This window comes from Leptodactylus fuscus, chromosome 5 (genome assembly GCF_031893055.1).
Source record: "Leptodactylus fuscus isolate aLepFus1 chromosome 5, aLepFus1.hap2, whole genome shotgun sequence".
Classification (NCBI taxonomy): Eukaryota; Metazoa; Chordata; class Amphibia; order Anura; family Leptodactylidae; genus Leptodactylus; species Leptodactylus fuscus.
Genome location: NC_134269.1, coordinates 195,976,519 through 195,994,352, shown reverse-complemented (window position 1 = coordinate 195,994,352; position 17,834 = coordinate 195,976,519). Strand labels below are relative to the sequence as shown.

At 40.7% G+C, this 17,834-nt stretch overlaps 1 protein-coding gene across 1 annotated transcript; it reads left to right on the top strand.

Moving 5' to 3' along the window:
• The first annotated feature begins 3,833 nt into the window (after positions 1 to 3,833).
• Positions 3,834 to 17,205, top strand: YIPF5 (Yip1 domain family member 5). Its single transcript, XM_075274991.1, has 6 exons — positions 3,834 to 3,922; positions 6,577 to 6,696; positions 8,453 to 8,622; positions 9,944 to 10,089; positions 13,092 to 13,273; positions 16,759 to 17,205. Exons 2-6 carry the CDS (start codon positions 6,587 to 6,589, stop codon positions 16,919 to 16,921), a joined length of 771 nt encoding a protein of 256 aa, XP_075131092.1. The 5' UTR covers positions 3,834 to 3,922; positions 6,577 to 6,586; the 3' UTR covers positions 16,922 to 17,205.
• Positions 17,206 to 17,834: the final 629 nt, after the last annotated feature.

The following is a 17,834-nucleotide window of genomic DNA, read 5'->3' as shown; positions in this document are numbered from 1 at the left end:
CCACCCGTTACAACCAAGGTAGCCAGAAGAGCATCTCTGAACGCACAGTACGTCGAACTTTGAGGCAGATGGGCTACAGCAGCAGAAGACCACACCGGGTGCCACTCCTTTCAGCTAAGAACAGGAAACTGAGGCTACAATTTGCACAAGCTCATCGAAATTGGACAATTGAAGATTGGAAAAACGTTGCCTGGTCTGATGAGTCTCGATTTCTGCTGCGACATTCGGATGGTAGGGTCAGAATTTGGCGTCAACAACATGAAAGCATGGATCCATCCTGCCTTGTATCAACGGTTCAGGCTGGTGGTGGTGGTGTCATGGTGTGGGGAATATTTTCTTGGCACTCTTTGGGCCCCTTGGTACCAATTGAGCATCGTTGCAACGCCAAAGCCTACCTGAGTATTGTTGCTGACCATGTCCATCCCTTTATGACCACAATGTACCCAACATCTGATGGCTACTTTCAGCAGGATAATGCGCCATGTCATAAAGCTGGAATCATCTCAGACTGGTTTCTTGAACATGACAATGAGTTCACTGTACTCCAATGGCCTCCACAGTCACCAGATCTCAATCCAATAGAGCATCTTTGGGATGTGGTGGAACGGGAGATTCGCATCATGGATGTGCAGCCGACAAATCTGCGGCAACTGTGTGATGCCATCATGTCAATATGGACCAAAATCTCTGAGGAATGCTTCCAGCACCTTGTTGAATCTATGCCACAAAGAATTGAGGCAGTTCTGAAGGCAAAAGGGGGTCCAACCCGTTACTAGCATGGTGTACCTAATAAAGTGGCCGGTGAGTGTATATGCACACAAAGTCCTGCATGTCCGACTTTGTGTCTAGTTAAAAAAAAAACGGTTTTGCCACAGAGACCAGAAGACGCTCTCGGGCGGACACTTTGCAAACCCATTCAAATGAAAAGTGACTGCCAGTTTTCGTCTCCTGTCCAGTTTCTCGGGCAGAGGACGGAAACCTGCAAAGCGGAGAGCGGGCACAGGTGTGAACCCGCCCTAACATGCATTCAGCACAGTTTACTATACAATTGTATAGTGAATAATGGATATTAACGGAAAACAGCGGCTTCACTCACAAAACTGCTGCCGATGTTACAAGCCGTGCGGCTTCTGTGTAATACAGCAGTTATCTACTACATACAGTCCTATGAAAAAGTTTGGGCACCCCTATTAATCTTAATCATTTTTAGTTCTAAATATTTGCAGCAGCCATTTCAGTTTGATATATCTAATAACTGATGGACACAGTAATATTTCAGGATTGAAATGAGGTTTATTGTACTAACAGAAAATGTGCAATATGCATTAAACCAAAATTTGACCGGTGCAAAAGTATGGGCACCCTTATCATTTTATTGATTTGAATACTCCTAACTACTTTTTACTGACTTACTGAAGCACAAAATTGTTTTTGTAACCTCACTGAGCTTTGAACTTCATAGCCAGATCTATCCAATCATGAGAAAAGGTATTTAAGGTGGCCAATTGCAAGTTGTTCTCCTATTTGAATCTCCTCTGAAGAGTGGCATCATGGGCTACTTAAAACAACTCTCAAATGATCTGAAAACAAAGATTGTTCAACATAGTTGTTCAGGGGAAGGATACAAAAAGTTGTCTCAGAGATTGAACCTGTCAGTTTCCACTGTGAGGAACATAGTAAGGAAATGGAAGACCACAGGGACAGTTCTTGTTAAGCCAAGAAGTGGCAGGCCAAGAAAAATATCAGAAAGGCAGAGAAGAAGAATGGTGAGAACAGTCAAGGACAATCCACAGACCACCTCCAAAGAGCTGCAGCATCATCTTGCTGCAGATGGTGTCACTGTGCATCAGTCAGCAATACAGCGCACTTTGCACAAGGAGAAGCTGTATGGGAGAGTGATGAGAAAGAAGCCGTTTCTGCACGTACGCCACAAATAGAGTTGCCTGAGGTATGAAAAAGCACATTTGGACAAGGCAGCTTCATTTTGGAAACAAAAATTGAGTTGTTTGGTTATAAAAAAAGGCGTTATGCATGGCGTCCAAAAAGAAACAGCATTCCAAGAAAAACACTTGCTACCCACTGTAAAATTTGGTGGAGGTTTCATCATGCTTTGGGGCTGTGTGGCCAATGCCGGCACCGGGAATCTTGTTAAAGTTGAGGGTCACATGGATTCCACTCAGTATCAGCAGATTCTTGAGAATAATGTTCAAGAATCAGTGACGAAGTTGAAGTTACGCCGAAGATGGATATGTCAGCAAGACAATAATCCAAAACAACGCTCCAAATCGACTCAGGCATTCATGCAGAGGAACAATTACAATGTTCTGGAATGGCCATCCCAGTCCCCAGACCTGAATATCATTGAACATCTGTCGGATGATTTGAAGCGGGCTGTCCATGCTCGGCCACCATCAAACTTAACTGAACTTGAATTGTTTTGTAAAGAAGAATGGTCCAAAATACCTTCATCCAGGATCCAGGAACTGATTAAAAGCTACAGGAAGCGACTAGAGGCTGTTATCTTTGCAAAAGGAGGATCTACTAAATATTAATGTCACTTTTCTGTTGAGGTGCCCATACTTTTGCACTGGTCAAATGTTGGTTTATTGCATAGTGCACATTTTCTGTTAGTACAATAAACCTCATTTTAATCCTGAAATAGTACTGTGTCCATGAGTTATTAGATATATCAAACTGAAATGGCTGCTGCAAACACCAAAATATTTAGAACTAAAAATGATTAAGATTAATAGGGGTGCCCAAACTTTTTCATAGGACTGTATAAGCAGTATACAGTACTACATTCACTCATGTCATCACATCGCAGCCTTACATTCAATGAGGGGATTCACATATCCGGGTCACGGACTGTCAAACAATACATGTTCTCTTTCCTCACAGATCTCTTCATACACTGACTATATACTATCTTAGACCATCTGACACCTCCTAAATACAGTATATGATACATGGATACAGTGTGAGATGGCTAAATACTATCATTGGAAGGACCTCACCAGGATGAATCCCTGTAAGTATAGGAAACATAGAAAAGGTCCTTACGGAGTATAGTAAATAGCCAGTTCAGTGTGAGACGGCTAAATGCTATCACTGGAAAGGACTTCACTGGTATGAAACCTTGTAAGTATATGAAAGATGGAAAAGGAAAACTCAGTCACACTTTTTGCTAAAAATGTTTTTTTCCATTATTATTATCTTAAAATTTTTACGATTTAATCTTGTCCCTTTATTGTGAGATTTACAAACACTACTGAAGCCGGAGCCCAGTTATTATAAAGGTCCTTACAGAGAACGGGGTTTAGCCAATTCACAGTGAAGGAGCTAAATACTATAAGAGTTCAGGACCGACCAATAGGGGCAAAAATGGTCCCTACAAATGATGGGAAATAGACGGCCTCACATAGAGTTGGCTAAATACCATCACTGGTGAGGACCTGGTCCCTCTGGAGTACAGTATTTAGCCAATTCACTGTGAGCTGGCTAAGTACTATCTCAGTTAAGGACCTGACCACTAGGGGGCAAAAAGGTCCTTACCAGTAACGGGAAATAGACAGCTCACACTGAGCTGGCTAAGTACTATCTCAGTTAAGGACCCGACCACTAGGGGGCAAAAAGGTCCTTACCAGTAATGGGAAATAGACAGCTCACACTCAGCAGGCTAAATACTAGACGCCGTATGGACCAAGTCCTACGGTGTCTAGTATTTAGTCACAACCCTTCAACAACAGGCTACACAGCCTCCGGAAGGGGGCGTGGCTTCATGCCCAGTTGGCGATAGGGAGTTTCATTTAGCCGCATTGCGCATGTCTGGAACTTTCTAAATTGTAACCCGGAAGTTAATCGCTTGGATTTTTAGTTTGACACGTAGCAACGGGAGTGTGCAGCCGGAGAGCGGCCTGGGGTAAGTGACTGGCTGTAGGTAGAAGGGGTGGCTCATCCGTACATATCCTCCTGTCTGTGTTCTGCTCATTGGGCTTTGGCAGAGGGATATTGTACTGGTGACTGAGCTCGCCATGATCTGTATGCCGGGGTCTCCCTGTACAATCACTGATATCTGGAGGTGTCAATTCCTGCACTAATGTCTTGTGAGGACTCTTCATTGTCACCCCCTCTGATAGGGGAGTTCTGTAATAACAGATGCCACTAGTGACAAGCATTACCGTGTCCATAGGGCTGTCACTCAGCTGTCTATATATCCTGAACAGCACATCTATGTGTTATTGTGGTGATTCACATGGCTGTGGTTAGGTCTGTTTTCCCTCTCTATTATTCTAATCCTATTTCATTAGAGATCTATTTGCTTTGACTCAGCTATTCCTGGACTGTGTTCACGCTTTACAATTCAGAAGGATTTTTCCATGTATGCACAGTGCTGTGTTTGGCTCACAGACTCCCCCCACCCCCCATGGTAGATAATGGAATATATTAGGTTTTTTGGGGACTCTTTCAGAATACATATAGAAAGCCTCCCCAGTACATACGACATATGTAGTACTGAAATGTCTTCCCTAATAGGATCAGTTATATTTTTTTACTACAACCTATACAGATATGACAATGCACTAGAACTGCTTTCCTGTATACCATTGTCCCTCTACTTTTGTCATTTTGCACATTTTAAGGGACATTTCAAGATTCTCGGGTAAATGATGGAAATCCCATTTAGGGCAGTTTCACAGGAGTCTAATATGGATGCAGAAAACTGCCTGTGCATCTGCAAGTCCTGGCCAGACCTATAGCGGGATCTACACCATGAATTTAGATCCTGTGATGCTGTAATTAAACCTGAAGTATGTCTCAGACTTGCAACCATACTAAGAACCATCTGTTTCTTGCATTTGGAAAATGGATCTGCAAAACAGATGTGACCGTTATATCTCAAGAAAAAAGATGCCATATTATAGTAGGCCATACAGCTTCATACCGTTAAAATGATACCATTCAGTATATGCTATATGCATGTACTATGGGATACGTCAACCTTCTGTTGGCATTATATGTGATGGGAGCTTTTCATTGCACATTTACTTATTTCTCTCATTTGTATAGTGAAAACACTTTCTGAAGCACTTTATAGACATTATCAGTCTCTCACTGCCTAAATCATCAACCTTTATTAAACAGACTGTCATGAAAAGTTGGTAAGGTCCTTAAATCTGTAAGAAATTATCCTTACAGTGCTGGCCATATGGCAGTAAATGTAGTGGGTTATGGCAGTGATTGGAGGCAGATTCATAATAGCAGTTCTATTACAAGTGTTAGTGTCATACATTGTCTATATCAATGGCCGATCCAATCACTGGGAACCTGACCGCCAGGTCACTCACTGATCAGAAGGACGGAGTACCGAGACTCCCTTTTATGCAAGTTCCTAAGACTGTTTTAGCAAAAATAGAACTATTGGCATATATGCTGAACACTTCAGTGGCAGATTGCAATCTTCATTGTTCAGCGGTCATGTATTGACCATGACAAGTGCTCTCTGCTCCTGTGTGATACTGGTGACTTTTCTACTTTGATGTCCCCTGCAAGTCTTGCTTGCTTCAGGCCAATGATCTGCCCCCTTACAGAGCTACATCCATATTGGCTTCACAGTATATGCAAGTCCAATGTGTGGTTTAGTCAAAGGGTTTCCTCTGAAAAGTTTGCTCATAAAGTGGTCTTTGAATAAGCAGGTTGGTCTGTTTATATATAGAGGTAGCTTTCATAGAGTGTAATGGGAGGCAAATCGCTGTCAGTCACTGAAAATATTAGTCTTTAAGGCTAAGGCCCCTCCTTGGAGAAATGCAACTTTTTTTGTTGCAGTTTTTTGAGCCAAAGTAGATTGAAAAGGTATGGAAAAAATAAAGGAAGCTCTTAGACCAGGGGTAGGGAATAGAGATGAGCGAACACTATTCGAAACAGCCGTTTCGAATAGCAAGCTCCCATAGAAATGAATGGACGTAGCCGGCACGCGGGGGGAGGGTTAAGCGACCAGCCGCCGGCAGAGTCTGCGTGTTGGCTGCTTCCATTCATTTCTATGGCAGCGTGCTATTCGAAACGGTAGTTTCGAATAGTAATTGCTCATCTCTAGTGCTACTCAACGCTCCCTTGTGCAGCCTTTACTTGACTTTCTTTTACTTGCAAAGACTTAAAGATGCGCCACATTTTACCCCAGTGTCTATTTCGATCTAGAGTAGTAAATGTAACCTATTATGTCTGTGAACGGAATGATGTTCTTATGCAATTTTCATATATCATTTTGATTTGATACATGATGTATAGGAATTATATTTGCATTTTCCTGCATTGTGACTAAGCTGTTCTTATACTTTTTTCACACAATTCTATGAAGACTGGCAAAGTTCCTGGCTGGTGCAAAAAGTGCCTGAATTATTTAGATGCTCCGGTCTCTTAATAATTCAGGTGCACTCCTATGTGCCAGGGCTGAAGTGTTGAACACTGCTCTGCCCACTTTTTTTTTTAATAACTATAGCCATATATTTCTTATCTCTTAGTGAATTCCATGTCTAGGATTGTCACGCTGTTCTTATGTTATCTTTTGTTTGATTTCAGAGCTGCCGCCATGTCAAACTTTGATAACTTCAATCAAGACTTCTACCAAACAAGTTATAGTATAGATGATCATTCTCAGGGCTACAACTACAATACACAAGCTGGAGCTCAATATAACAAGTAAGAACCATTTCTACCATAATGCTCAGGACTTGAGGATTATGCAGACGTGAGCTATACTGCAGAATTATGCAGAAGGTTTCTTCTGCATTTCTCACTGACAAGAGGTGCCCTATCTAGTTATAAAAAAGAATTGCATCAGCTGCAGTATGTATGATACAATTCTATGTCCCAGCTGCTGCAAAACTCAATTCACACTAAAGATGTTGTGCTCTTTGCCTTAAAAATACATTCTTTAGTAACTGAGCTGTATGCTATGAAGCATAGTATACCCTTAGGGCCCCTTCACACGGCGTAAACGCGCCGCTCATTTAGACACGTATACACGTGTCTGAGCGCAGCGCTTCAAAACAGAGCCCATTGATTTCAATGGGAAGCGTACGTATATGCCGATATACGAGTGCTTCCCATTGAAATCAATGGGCTCTGTTTTGAAGCGCTGCGCTTGGACATGTGTATCCATGTGTAAATGAGTGGCGCGCTTACGCCGTGTGAAGGGGCACTTACTGAAAGTTGAGAACACTCATGTTAATGTCCCGTTGTCCAAATTAATTTAGTCTTGCTTGAAATAGACAGAAATCTATTATGGAAAATCTGAAGACAAAAACAAGCAATGGCTTTTGATGTCAGTTTCTTTTACTTTAGTAGCTCAACTTTTCAACTAGTAGCATGTTTGAGACTCTCTCCAATGATTTATGTACTTCAGATATGATTTCTGTTCTGTAAATGGGAGATAGGGCAGATGAGATAAGCAACTTGTGGTCTATTTCATTTATATTGAGATATACACAGTCCAGTCACATTAATATGACCACCTGCCAGAGTCACCACCTTTGGCAGAGCGGACCGCAGCGAGACGAGCAGGAAGAGAGGGGGATGTTGTGATGATGGTCACTGGGATGTTGAGACATGCCGACTCCAGTGCCGTGGCCAGCTGCGCTAGGTTACGCGGTTGAGCGTCCATGGCGTGAACAACCCGATCAAGGTGGTCCCATAGATTGTCGATTGGGTTGAAGTCCGGGGAATTTTCTGGCCAAGGGAGTACGGTAAACTCATCCTGGTGCTCCTCGAACCACGCATGTACACTGCGAGCTTTATGACACATCGCATTGTCCTGCTGGTAGATGCCATCATCCTGAGGAAAAACAATTTGCATGTAGGGGTGAACATGGTCCGCAAGGATAGATGCATACTTGTGTTGATCCATTGTGCCTTTGACAATGATGAGTGCACCCAGATGGCTGATGACACGTGCCTTCTGCGATTGGTTATTTAACGTTGACGTCAAAAGTAGGCGGTGGTCACATTAACATGACTGGACTGTGTATGTGACTAGACAGATTGCCATGATTTTGTGTACTGACCATAACTTTGTGGGATTTTTTTTTCATCAATAATCCTTTGTTCTTACAGTTTAAAAATTCTAGCTGGCCTAAGTCTATCAAACCTCAGCAGCTATGCCAGGAGGCATCTGGTGATCATATCATTGCAGGGTCCAATATGTCTGCCAGCTTTAAGTGCTATGTAGGCTGCAGAAGAAAGGGCAGAATTGTTTACATGCTACTATCTTCTCAGATATTCCATTCTTGAAGACATGTACATGATCTGTTCTTGCTACATTGCTTTAAATCAGAAAAACAAAAGATAGTGGGTTGTTGTTGAGGGAGATAAGTGCGCAGATAGAACAGTGAAATATATTGTTGAATATCTATGCTGTACATTTACACTATAAAATGCTTTTACTTGTGCTTTGCAGACAATACCAATATGAATACGGCCAACAAGGCGGCTTTATGCCTCCAGAGATGATGAATCCACAGCAGCCTTACACAGGCCAGATCTATCAACCAACACAAACGTACACTCCTACTGCAACCGAGTCTGTGTATGGAAGCAGTTTTGATGATGAGCCACCTTTGTTAGAAGGTAAAGTCCATGCTACGTAATAACCGGTGCTTGTGGGGTTTATTTATAGCTGTGACTCACAGTCCTCAGATAAATACACTATTTATTAGCCAAGACAAGAAGCTCATGTTTGTGTCCTGTGTGCGCTTCCCAACTTTCCACAATTACTCTCTTATTTTGTTACTGTCCGTGTGAACATCAGTTAAAACTAAACACCTAGTACTGTAGGACAGTTCACACAGAACCCAGTGGTAACATTTTGATTGTAATCTGATGCTCCAATGCTGAAAAAAGTAACTTTTCATAAAAATGCAGTTCAGCCCCCTAATGCTACTACCCTAGTTTTCATCCTGGACATGCGGCCCCTAGTAAACCTCCATTTTATTTTCAGTGATCTCCTCTCCGTCTCTCGACCTGTAGCAGGGATACTTGCAACTTCATCAGATTGATGGTAAAACAGCTCTTGATACTTAGCACAGCAGTGTAGAGAAAGATATGTGCGCCTGCAGTTTATGGAAGCGGGGAATGTATTTAGTCTGTCAGTGCTGAAGGTGGGAACAATGCCATCAAGAATAAAGGGTCGTTCTCTAGGGATAGAGGGCCAGTTAGCCTGCATGACACTCGGGGGATTGCCTTTCGAATTAGTTGGACCATCAGATCACAATGGAAAATTCAACTTTGGATTCTGAGCTGGCCTACAGTACTATTGTTTAGCTTATACCTGATCTACTGTACACTATCTTTAATTCATTCCTGATTTTATGACATTGAGTGGATGATGTTCCATTCTGGTGCAATTGCAATTTTTTCTCGAGCCTTTATCATTGTCAGAGCTCAGAATCCCACCCCATACCTGCTCCTGCCTGACACCTACCTACTTGACAGTACAGAGCCGAAATAGCAGATGAGGCAGTCAAACTAACAGCATTGGTTGCTCGAGAATGGTGAGAGCTAGAGAGAGATTTCCAACTGTGCCAGAACCCGTGGAAGGGCACCTATTAGTTCATGTGAAGATCTGGACTTGTTGGAGGTGGTGAAAGGTCATTGCCTGGCCTGATTATCTACAACTCTGCAGACTAAAACCTACAACTAGTATGAGTTTAGATTCTTTGTTACTTGCACTAGGCCAGGGTTGTAGACATCCAAATTAGTTCCATATTTACATGATAGCATATGACAATATTTAGTTAGTGTTCCATAGACATCTAAGAGGTTGTACAGATCCATCATTCTCACGTAATCACAATGCCTAACTTGAATCTGTGATCCCTATATCCTATTTACAGCAGTAATCTGAAATGTCCCTATAGTTCTGTTAATATGTCTTTTTTTTTCTCCTCAGAGCTTGGAATCAACTTTGATCACATTTGGCAGAAGACGTTAACTGTGCTACACCCTCTAAAAGTAGCAGATGGCAGCATCATGAATGAAACAGATTTGACTGGACCAATGGTTTTTTGTCTTGCATTTGGTGCAACTTTGTTGCTGGTAGTTATAATTTTCTTTTATTATAGTTAGAATTGTTGAGCGGTTGTTTTCAATGTGTTTTTTTAATAGTTTAAGTTCCTAGATCAAAAAAGGGTACATCCATAAATGAAAGATATAATACCCTGCAGATTTGCCCTTGTATCTGTAACAAGTCCAACTGCGAGGCATGTAACTATGAAAAAAGGGAGGAGTGAGTACAAGCAGGGAGATCAACTAAAACATAGATTTGGTGTGTTTCTGGAGCTAAATAGGAGCTTTCTATCACAACCAAAGTATGTGTTCACACCAATACAAGCCAGCACTCCTCTATATATGTCCTGTATGGTCTTGAGGTTGCTGATTCTCCTCTGCTTACTGTGTGCAGCATATGGCAGTTAGTCTCTACTTTAAAAAACCAAACAATCTGCAAAATATGTCACATAATAGCCATGTACAGTGTTACTTCTCATGTACGCAGCAGCTTATGCTGAAACATCCAATGACGGTACACTTTAACTCTTTGGCAGCCTAGATATCTTGTACCTTTTGAATGTTTAACGTATGAACCTGATAAAATGAATTTTTCCGGGTCATTCCATATCAAGTGATCCAAATAGGAATATTTTTTTTACCTGACGTCTTTAGATTTTTTTTATTTTTATTTTTTATGAAGTACAACTTAAGTTAATTACAAATAAAAAGTTTTGAATTTTTTTCTTCATCAGTTAATTTTTTATAGACTTCTAAAGTTTTGAAAAAGTGTGAATTTTGGCCTGGTATGGCTTTACATTTTTTAACATATCTTGGGCTAGAATTAAGATAAATAGGTGGGAGAGGCATCATTTTTCTCAGAGCGGTACCGGCTTTCATTTGATATGTCACAAGACAAGGTTTCTTTATATTTTGTTTTGGAGAACTCAAATTCAAAATTTTGATGCACAATTGTGAAAAAAATGTATGTTCTAAAATTGTGAAAAAATGCATTTGTGTTACTTGTGTTCTTCGTTATATTTGTACAGGTTTTCAACTTGGGACCAAATTGGGATCAATTTTTTTTAATTTTTTTTTTAAGCCTTGAATCATCTGATTTTAGGTTTGTGTGGGCTTCTTCCTTTTTTCTTTTCAAATTACAACTTGCTGAATTCAACATTTATGTGCAACAATAAAGAGAAACAAAAAACAAATCCCATAAGTGCCAGAATAAATACATCTTATCATCATAACACAACTTGTCCAGCATTTTCAACCTGAATACATTGAACAAACCGAAAGAAAAAAGCTGCTCATATCCTCAAGTGCGATTTTCTAAATAGTCTCATCCTAATTATATGTTAACAAGAGTACAAGAACCAATATTTCTAACACCTATTTCTACATGTAACAATTGTTTTTTATTATATCACTAAACATGTAATTAATTAAGAAAAATAGTCCAGTAGATAAATCCTCATTCTATAAAATATGAACTAATCAAACAATTAATAGGACATTTTTAAACTACTGGCCTTTTATCATCAATTTGTCCTTTCTAGTGAGAGAGATGTAATCTTGTCCATAAGCGCTTACTAGCAATGGCCATTTCCTTTTGTGTCACAGGGTATGTACGGCCTGTCATGGTGTTCGGCTCCACCTGAGTTAATATCTGATTTTAGTTGACTTGTAAAATGTCTGGGTTTTCTTGGATACAAAAAGGATGGTGCTGGACCAGAAGGATGCAAAAAAGTCAATTTTATTGTCTTCATTTTCACAATCTTTGGAGAGTACAGTAGCCAGCCACCAGCGCCGATCATATTCACAGGTCACATAACCAGTTATGTCATCCATTGCCAATCTTGTGCCGCCTTCTACCACTTCATGGACTTCACTGTCATTTTAGACCACAGGCTGAACAGATCTGAATTCAAGATTTTCGGAATGACACTGTAATAGTTGTATTTTAAAATATTATCCCATCGCGATCCCAACTTGAATTTTGGTACAGATGTGGCTAAGGGCATAGCAGGCCCATGTGCATTTTTTTGAAATTTTTAAATAAAACGTTTTTTTTTCGGAAATGCGTTTTAAAATTTTGCATTTGCGTTCACATGGGTAAAATATTAACAAAGATACTCTTGTGACATATTTGGTGAAAGCCTGTATAGTTCTGAGTAGAATGGCGTTTATTTTGTTTCTCTATCTTTTTTCTAGCCTAAGTTATGAGGAGAAATGTAAAGGCAGGAAACACGGAAATTCGCACTTTCTGAACTTTGAAAATCAATTAAAAATCCCAAAAAATTTCTAGAATTTTTTTTTCTTCACATTTTGCATTCTCTGACACACTATTACCAAATGACAAAATCTCAAAAGAATTAAAAATATAGAGGGAAAAATCATTGGTTCACTTGACACGGAATGACCCTTCCTCAAATGTATCGACCTAAAAGGAAAAACCAGTTTCAGCTCGACTATCATTTTTAAATAGCCCCGTAAGAAATGTTAGTTATTAGCGATTGGTTGCTATGGGAAACAAAGACTTCCTTACTAGAGATGAGCGAACACTGTTCGAATCAGCCGATCCGAACAGCACGCTCCCATAGAAATGAATGGAAGTACCTGTGACGCCGGCCGCCGGCAAAGTCAGCACCAAAAGTGCTTCCATTCATTTCTATGGGAGCGTGCTGTTCGGATCGGCTGATCCGAACAGTGTTCGCTCATCTCTATTCCTTACTTTTTTAGCCCGTTTAATAATGGGGCAGATATACGAATGCTTTATAATAGTTACAGAGCCAAGTTAAACTAATCAGCCTCAAACTTGCCAGATTTACGTCGGGGCTGATGCTGGATGATAAATCTGGTGCAAATTTATGTAGTCATGTTTAACGTTTCACCACCTATTTGAAGCCTAGAAATATCTTTATTTTGTCTTATCAAGTTTTTTTTTAAATTTAATTTCAAGTACTAATGAGTTTACAGACAAAGACCGCACATACTTGGGGCATGTTTAACTGCTGTGAAGTTGACATATTTGTCCTTTCTCTTGGCAGGCTGGTAAGATCCAGTTCGGCTATGTTTATGGGATCAGTGCAATCGGCTGTTTAGGGATGTTCTGTCTTCTTAATTTGATGAGCATGACCGGAGTTTCCTTTGGCTGCGTTTCCAGTGTACTGGGTTACTGTCTTCTCCCAATGATTATCCTGTCTGGATTTGCTGTAGTTTTTTCTTTGCAGTAAGTTTGTGTTATCTTGAATGCTTCATTTGGGGCAATTCTCCTCTTCCAGGTGTGAGACAAGCGTCTTTGTTACCTTTGTTTTACTCTTGTTCTTCCTACTTACACCACATTTTGCCCCATTTCCTCCACAGCTTTCAGCTGGATGTGCATTTGCACTTAAAACTGAAGGCAACGAACGCTTATCAACTGGGAATCCTGGACCGGATTCCCTGTTAGTGAGCGATCCGGGCGACCGCACGCGTGCCATAGGTTCACCATCACTGGTCTATGGGGGCCGTGTGCTTTCACTGCACACCGCATGCTAATGCCTTTGGTAATTCATTCGGGAGAGTCCCCATGCGGACTCCCTGTAACGGATTGCTGACGCAGATGGGAACCAGGCCATAGTGAGTGTGGTTACCTTGCATTAAACATGTTTAAGAGATCGTGGCGCAAAGAGATCCAACAGCATTGAAAGCCTTAACTGCAGTGTTGTAGTCATAGCAACTTGCAAGGTTGCCCCATTCATGTTCACATTTTTAGTTACATGATTGGCGTCACAACAAAGTGTAGCCCTATCTGAAGGGGGGTTTTCTGGGTTTCTAGGATAGATAATTAGTCAAAGATCAGTTGAGGTCTGACACCCTGGACCCCTGCAGATCAGCTGTGACAATGGCATTCTTGAGAACTGCGTTTGTCTCACAGGCCATGAGGCTCTTGACTGTGAGGTCACATGGCCTGTTTGCAACCCAGACCCCTTCAAGTGAATTGTGGTGAGCTGCAATACCAAGCACAGTCACTACACAGTGAGGAGGACGCAGTGCTCATGTGAAGAGTCCTCAATCTTTACAAGCTACTTTAGTCTGGAGACAGACATGGAGTGTTTTTTTTTTTTTTTTGTTTTATGTGGGATGTGTTTTATTGAGCCAAAGCCAGGAGTGTATTAAAAAAGGACTTATAATTATTTTTCCACTCTTGGCTTTGGCTCAAAATAAGCTATGTAAACAGTCAGGAGGCACATTTTAGTCAGTGTCGTAGATTATGGAAAAACAACCACAACAACAAACAGATTTTCAGAATTTCCACTGTTATAGGCCTCTCTGTCATTGTTCCTTTACATTATACCATTATTTACAGTCCTATGAAAAAGTTTGGGCACCCCTATTAATCTTAATCATTTTTAGTTCTAAATATTTTGGTGTTTGCAACAGCCATTTCAGTTTGATATATCTAATAACTGATGGACACAGTAATATTTCAGGATTGAAATGAGGTTTATTGTACTAACAGAAAATGCGCAATATTCATTAAACCAAAATTTGACCGGTGCAAAAGTATGGGCACCCTTATCATTTTATTGATTTGAATACTCCTAACTACTTTTTACTGACTTACTGAAGCACAAAATTGGTTTTGTAACCTCAGTGAGCTTTGAACTTCATAGCCAGGTGTATCCAATCATGAGAAAAGGTATTTAAGGTGGCCAATTGCAAGTTGTTCTACTATTTGAATCTCCTCTGAAGAGTGGCATCATGGGCTACTCAAAACAACTCTCAAATGATCTGAAAACAAAGATTGTTCAACATAGTTGTTCAGCGGAAGGATACAAAAAGCTGTCTCAGAGATTTAACCTGTCAGTTTCCACTGTGAGGAACATAGTAAGGAAATGGAAGACCACAGGGACAGTTCTTGTTAAGCCCAGAAGTGGCAGGCCAAGAAAAATATCAGAAAGGCAGAGAAGAAGAATGGTGAGAACAGTCAAGGACAATCCACAGACCACCTCCAAAGAGCTGCAGCATCATCTTGCTGCAGATGGTGTCACTGTGCATCGGTCAACTATACAGCGCACTTTGCACAAATAGAAGCTGTATGGGAGAGTGATGAGAAAGAAGCCGTTTCTGCACGTACGCCACAAATAGAGTTGCCTGAGGTATGAAAAAGCACATTTGGACAAGGCAGCTTCATTTTGGAAACAAAAATTGAGTTGTTTGGTTATAAAAAAAAGGCGTTATGCATGGCGTCCAAAAAGAAACAGCATTCCAAGAAAAACACATGCTACCCACTGTAAAATTTGGTGGAGGTTCCATCATGCTTTGGGGCTGTGTGGCCAATGCCGGCATCGGGAATCTTGTTAAAGTTGAGGGTCGCATGGATTCCACTCAGTATCAGCAGATTCTTGAGAATAATGTTCAAGAATCAGTGACGAAGTTGAAGTTACGCCGGGGATGGATATTTCAGCAAGACAATGATCCAAAACACCGCTCCAAATCCTCAGGCATTCATGCAGAGGAACAATTACAATGTTCTGGAATGGCCATCCCAGTCCCCAGACCTGAATATCATTGAACATCTGTGGGATGATTTGAAGCGGGCTGTCCATGCTCGGCGACCATCTAACTTAACTGAACTTGAATTGTTTGTCCAAAATACCTTTATCCAGGATCCAGGAACTGATTAAAAGCTACAGGAAGCGACTAGAGGCTGTTATCTTTGCAAAAGGAGGATGTACTAAATATTAATGTCACTTTTCTGTTGAGGTGCCCATACTTTTGCACCGGTCAAATTTTGGTTTAATGCATATTGCGCATTTTCTGTTAGTACAATAAACCTCATTTCAATCCTGAAATATTACTGTGTCCATCAGTTATTAGATATATCAAACTGAAATGGCTGTTGCAAATACCAAAATATTTAGAACTAAAAATGATTAAGATTAATAGGGGTGCCCAAACTTTTTCATAGGACTGTATCTTAAAAGCGGTTCTGGCCTTAACAGTGTGTTGGTGGTGGTGTGTTGTGTGGGTTTTTTTTTTTGTTTGTTTGTTTGTTTTTTTAATAATCCTGAAGGCCTAAGAAAGGATAGGTTAAAAAAAAAAAAATATTTAATCAGTGGGCTCAGAGGTAGCCAGAATCTACTGCTGTGGACAATGCCAAAAGCTGCACTTCCTCTATTTAAGTAATATGGGTGTAGATCTACTGCCCCATCCACTGTATAGCAGTGACAGCGAGGTACTGTGGCTTTGCACTTATTACTTGAATAGGAGCAGAGCTGCTAATGGTGCCCTTTGGCTAGGTCCCCGATATAAACATTGATGGGGACAGAAAAAAACCCGGTGAGAGCATGTTCACACGTGGTTTCACGTGTACACATTGTCGCGGCTGACACGACGGGATGAAGGTGCAGTGCACTGGCATCCCGTTGAGGCATTCCCCAAAGGATTAGGACCAAATGAATGGGGCAGAACCTCGCGACGTGGCTGATTCAGCCGTGGAATCCGTGGCAAGATAGGGCAGCTCACTTTTTTCCACTACTAGCTAGTGGAAAAAAGAAGCGAGCGGCTCCCATTGAAGTCAATGGAAGAAACGGCTTTTGAGGCTGTTTCTACGTCAAAATCAGACTGCCAACTTGCCCAATGTGAACTAGCTGTTGTTGTTGTAGTTATTGCTGTTGTTGTATTTGCTTTTGTGTAGTATACTAATGCATAACATTGTGTTTATTGCAGAGGGATTGTTGGCGTTGTCCTCACAGCTGTAATAATAGGCTGGTGCAGCTTCTCGGCCTCAAAGATTTTCATTTCCGCTTTGGCCATGGAAGGACAACAGCTCTTGGTCGCCTATCCTTGTGCTTTACTCTATGGTGTATTTGCCTTGATTTCTGTGTTTTGAACTGTACATTAAAGTTGGACTACAATGGGCCAAACCTGTTTTGAGGATGGATCTTATCTGGTGTTTTGGATCACTAAGCCGTTGTTACCATGCACATTTTTGGGGAACAAGTGACGTACATCTTATTTTCATGTTTTATATAGGACTTTTAAATATGAAGTTACTCAGAATATCCATGTAAAGAGCTCCAGTTTTATGGCATTTACTGGCTGAACCAACGAGCATGTTGGGAGATGTTGCTTAAAGAAGCTGAATTTGAAAGTAATAAAGATTCTGAGTTCAAAGTGTGTTCTATTTTATAATAAAAGCTAATTGTTTGTCAGTGTTAAGGCTTGTGTTCCACACTCTCTCATGGTTTATATGTAGCATTAATTTGGGTCCATTTGTGAATACAATACATTATTTATCTTTGCTCTAGTCCTTGGTTTGGGCCTGTGAAGTAGGCCAGAGCTGAATTCACAATTCTGCTGGTTGCTCTTTGAAGCAATAAACCAGCTTCATGATAGATACTGCTGCATTGACGTTCCTAAAATAGGAGAGTCTCTACTTCATAGGCATTGAGCCAGCAGCAAATCCTTTAGGAATGTTAGATCTATATATTATCTCCTACTCAGGACAAAATAAGTAATGTACAGCATTTATAATGTTATCCAAGATGTTTAATAGTGAACAAAACGTCTGTCAAGCCACTTTTGATTGTAGGATATGAATGACTAATTCTTAAGTGATATTTTCTCTGATACGTAAGTTATAACATTAAAGTTGGATGTCCCTTTTAACACAAACGTGGCTCAGTTGGTATATACGGTTTTCTTTCCAAATGTTCAAGAATTGGCCATTTTTCATCTATTCATATTTTTGCTTTTACTCTCTTCCTTGCAAAAAAGCCATAACACATTTTCACCTTTGGTTC

What these genes read in the sequence shown, in the direction of transcription:
- YIPF5 (XM_075274991.1), top strand. Translation starts at nt 6,587, where the DNA reads ATGTCAAACTTTGATAACTTCAATCAAGACTTCTACCAAACAAGTTAT. An exon ending in TGAGCCACCTTTGTTAGAAG is followed by an intron (nt 8,623 to 9,943) that starts GTAAAGTCCATG and finishes TTTTCTCCTCAG; the next exon opens with AGCTTGGAATCAACTTTGAT. An exon ending in GCTGTAGTTTTTTCTTTGCA is followed by an intron (nt 13,274 to 16,758) that starts GTAAGTTTGTGT and finishes TGTTTATTGCAG; the next exon opens with AGGGATTGTTGGCGTTGTCC.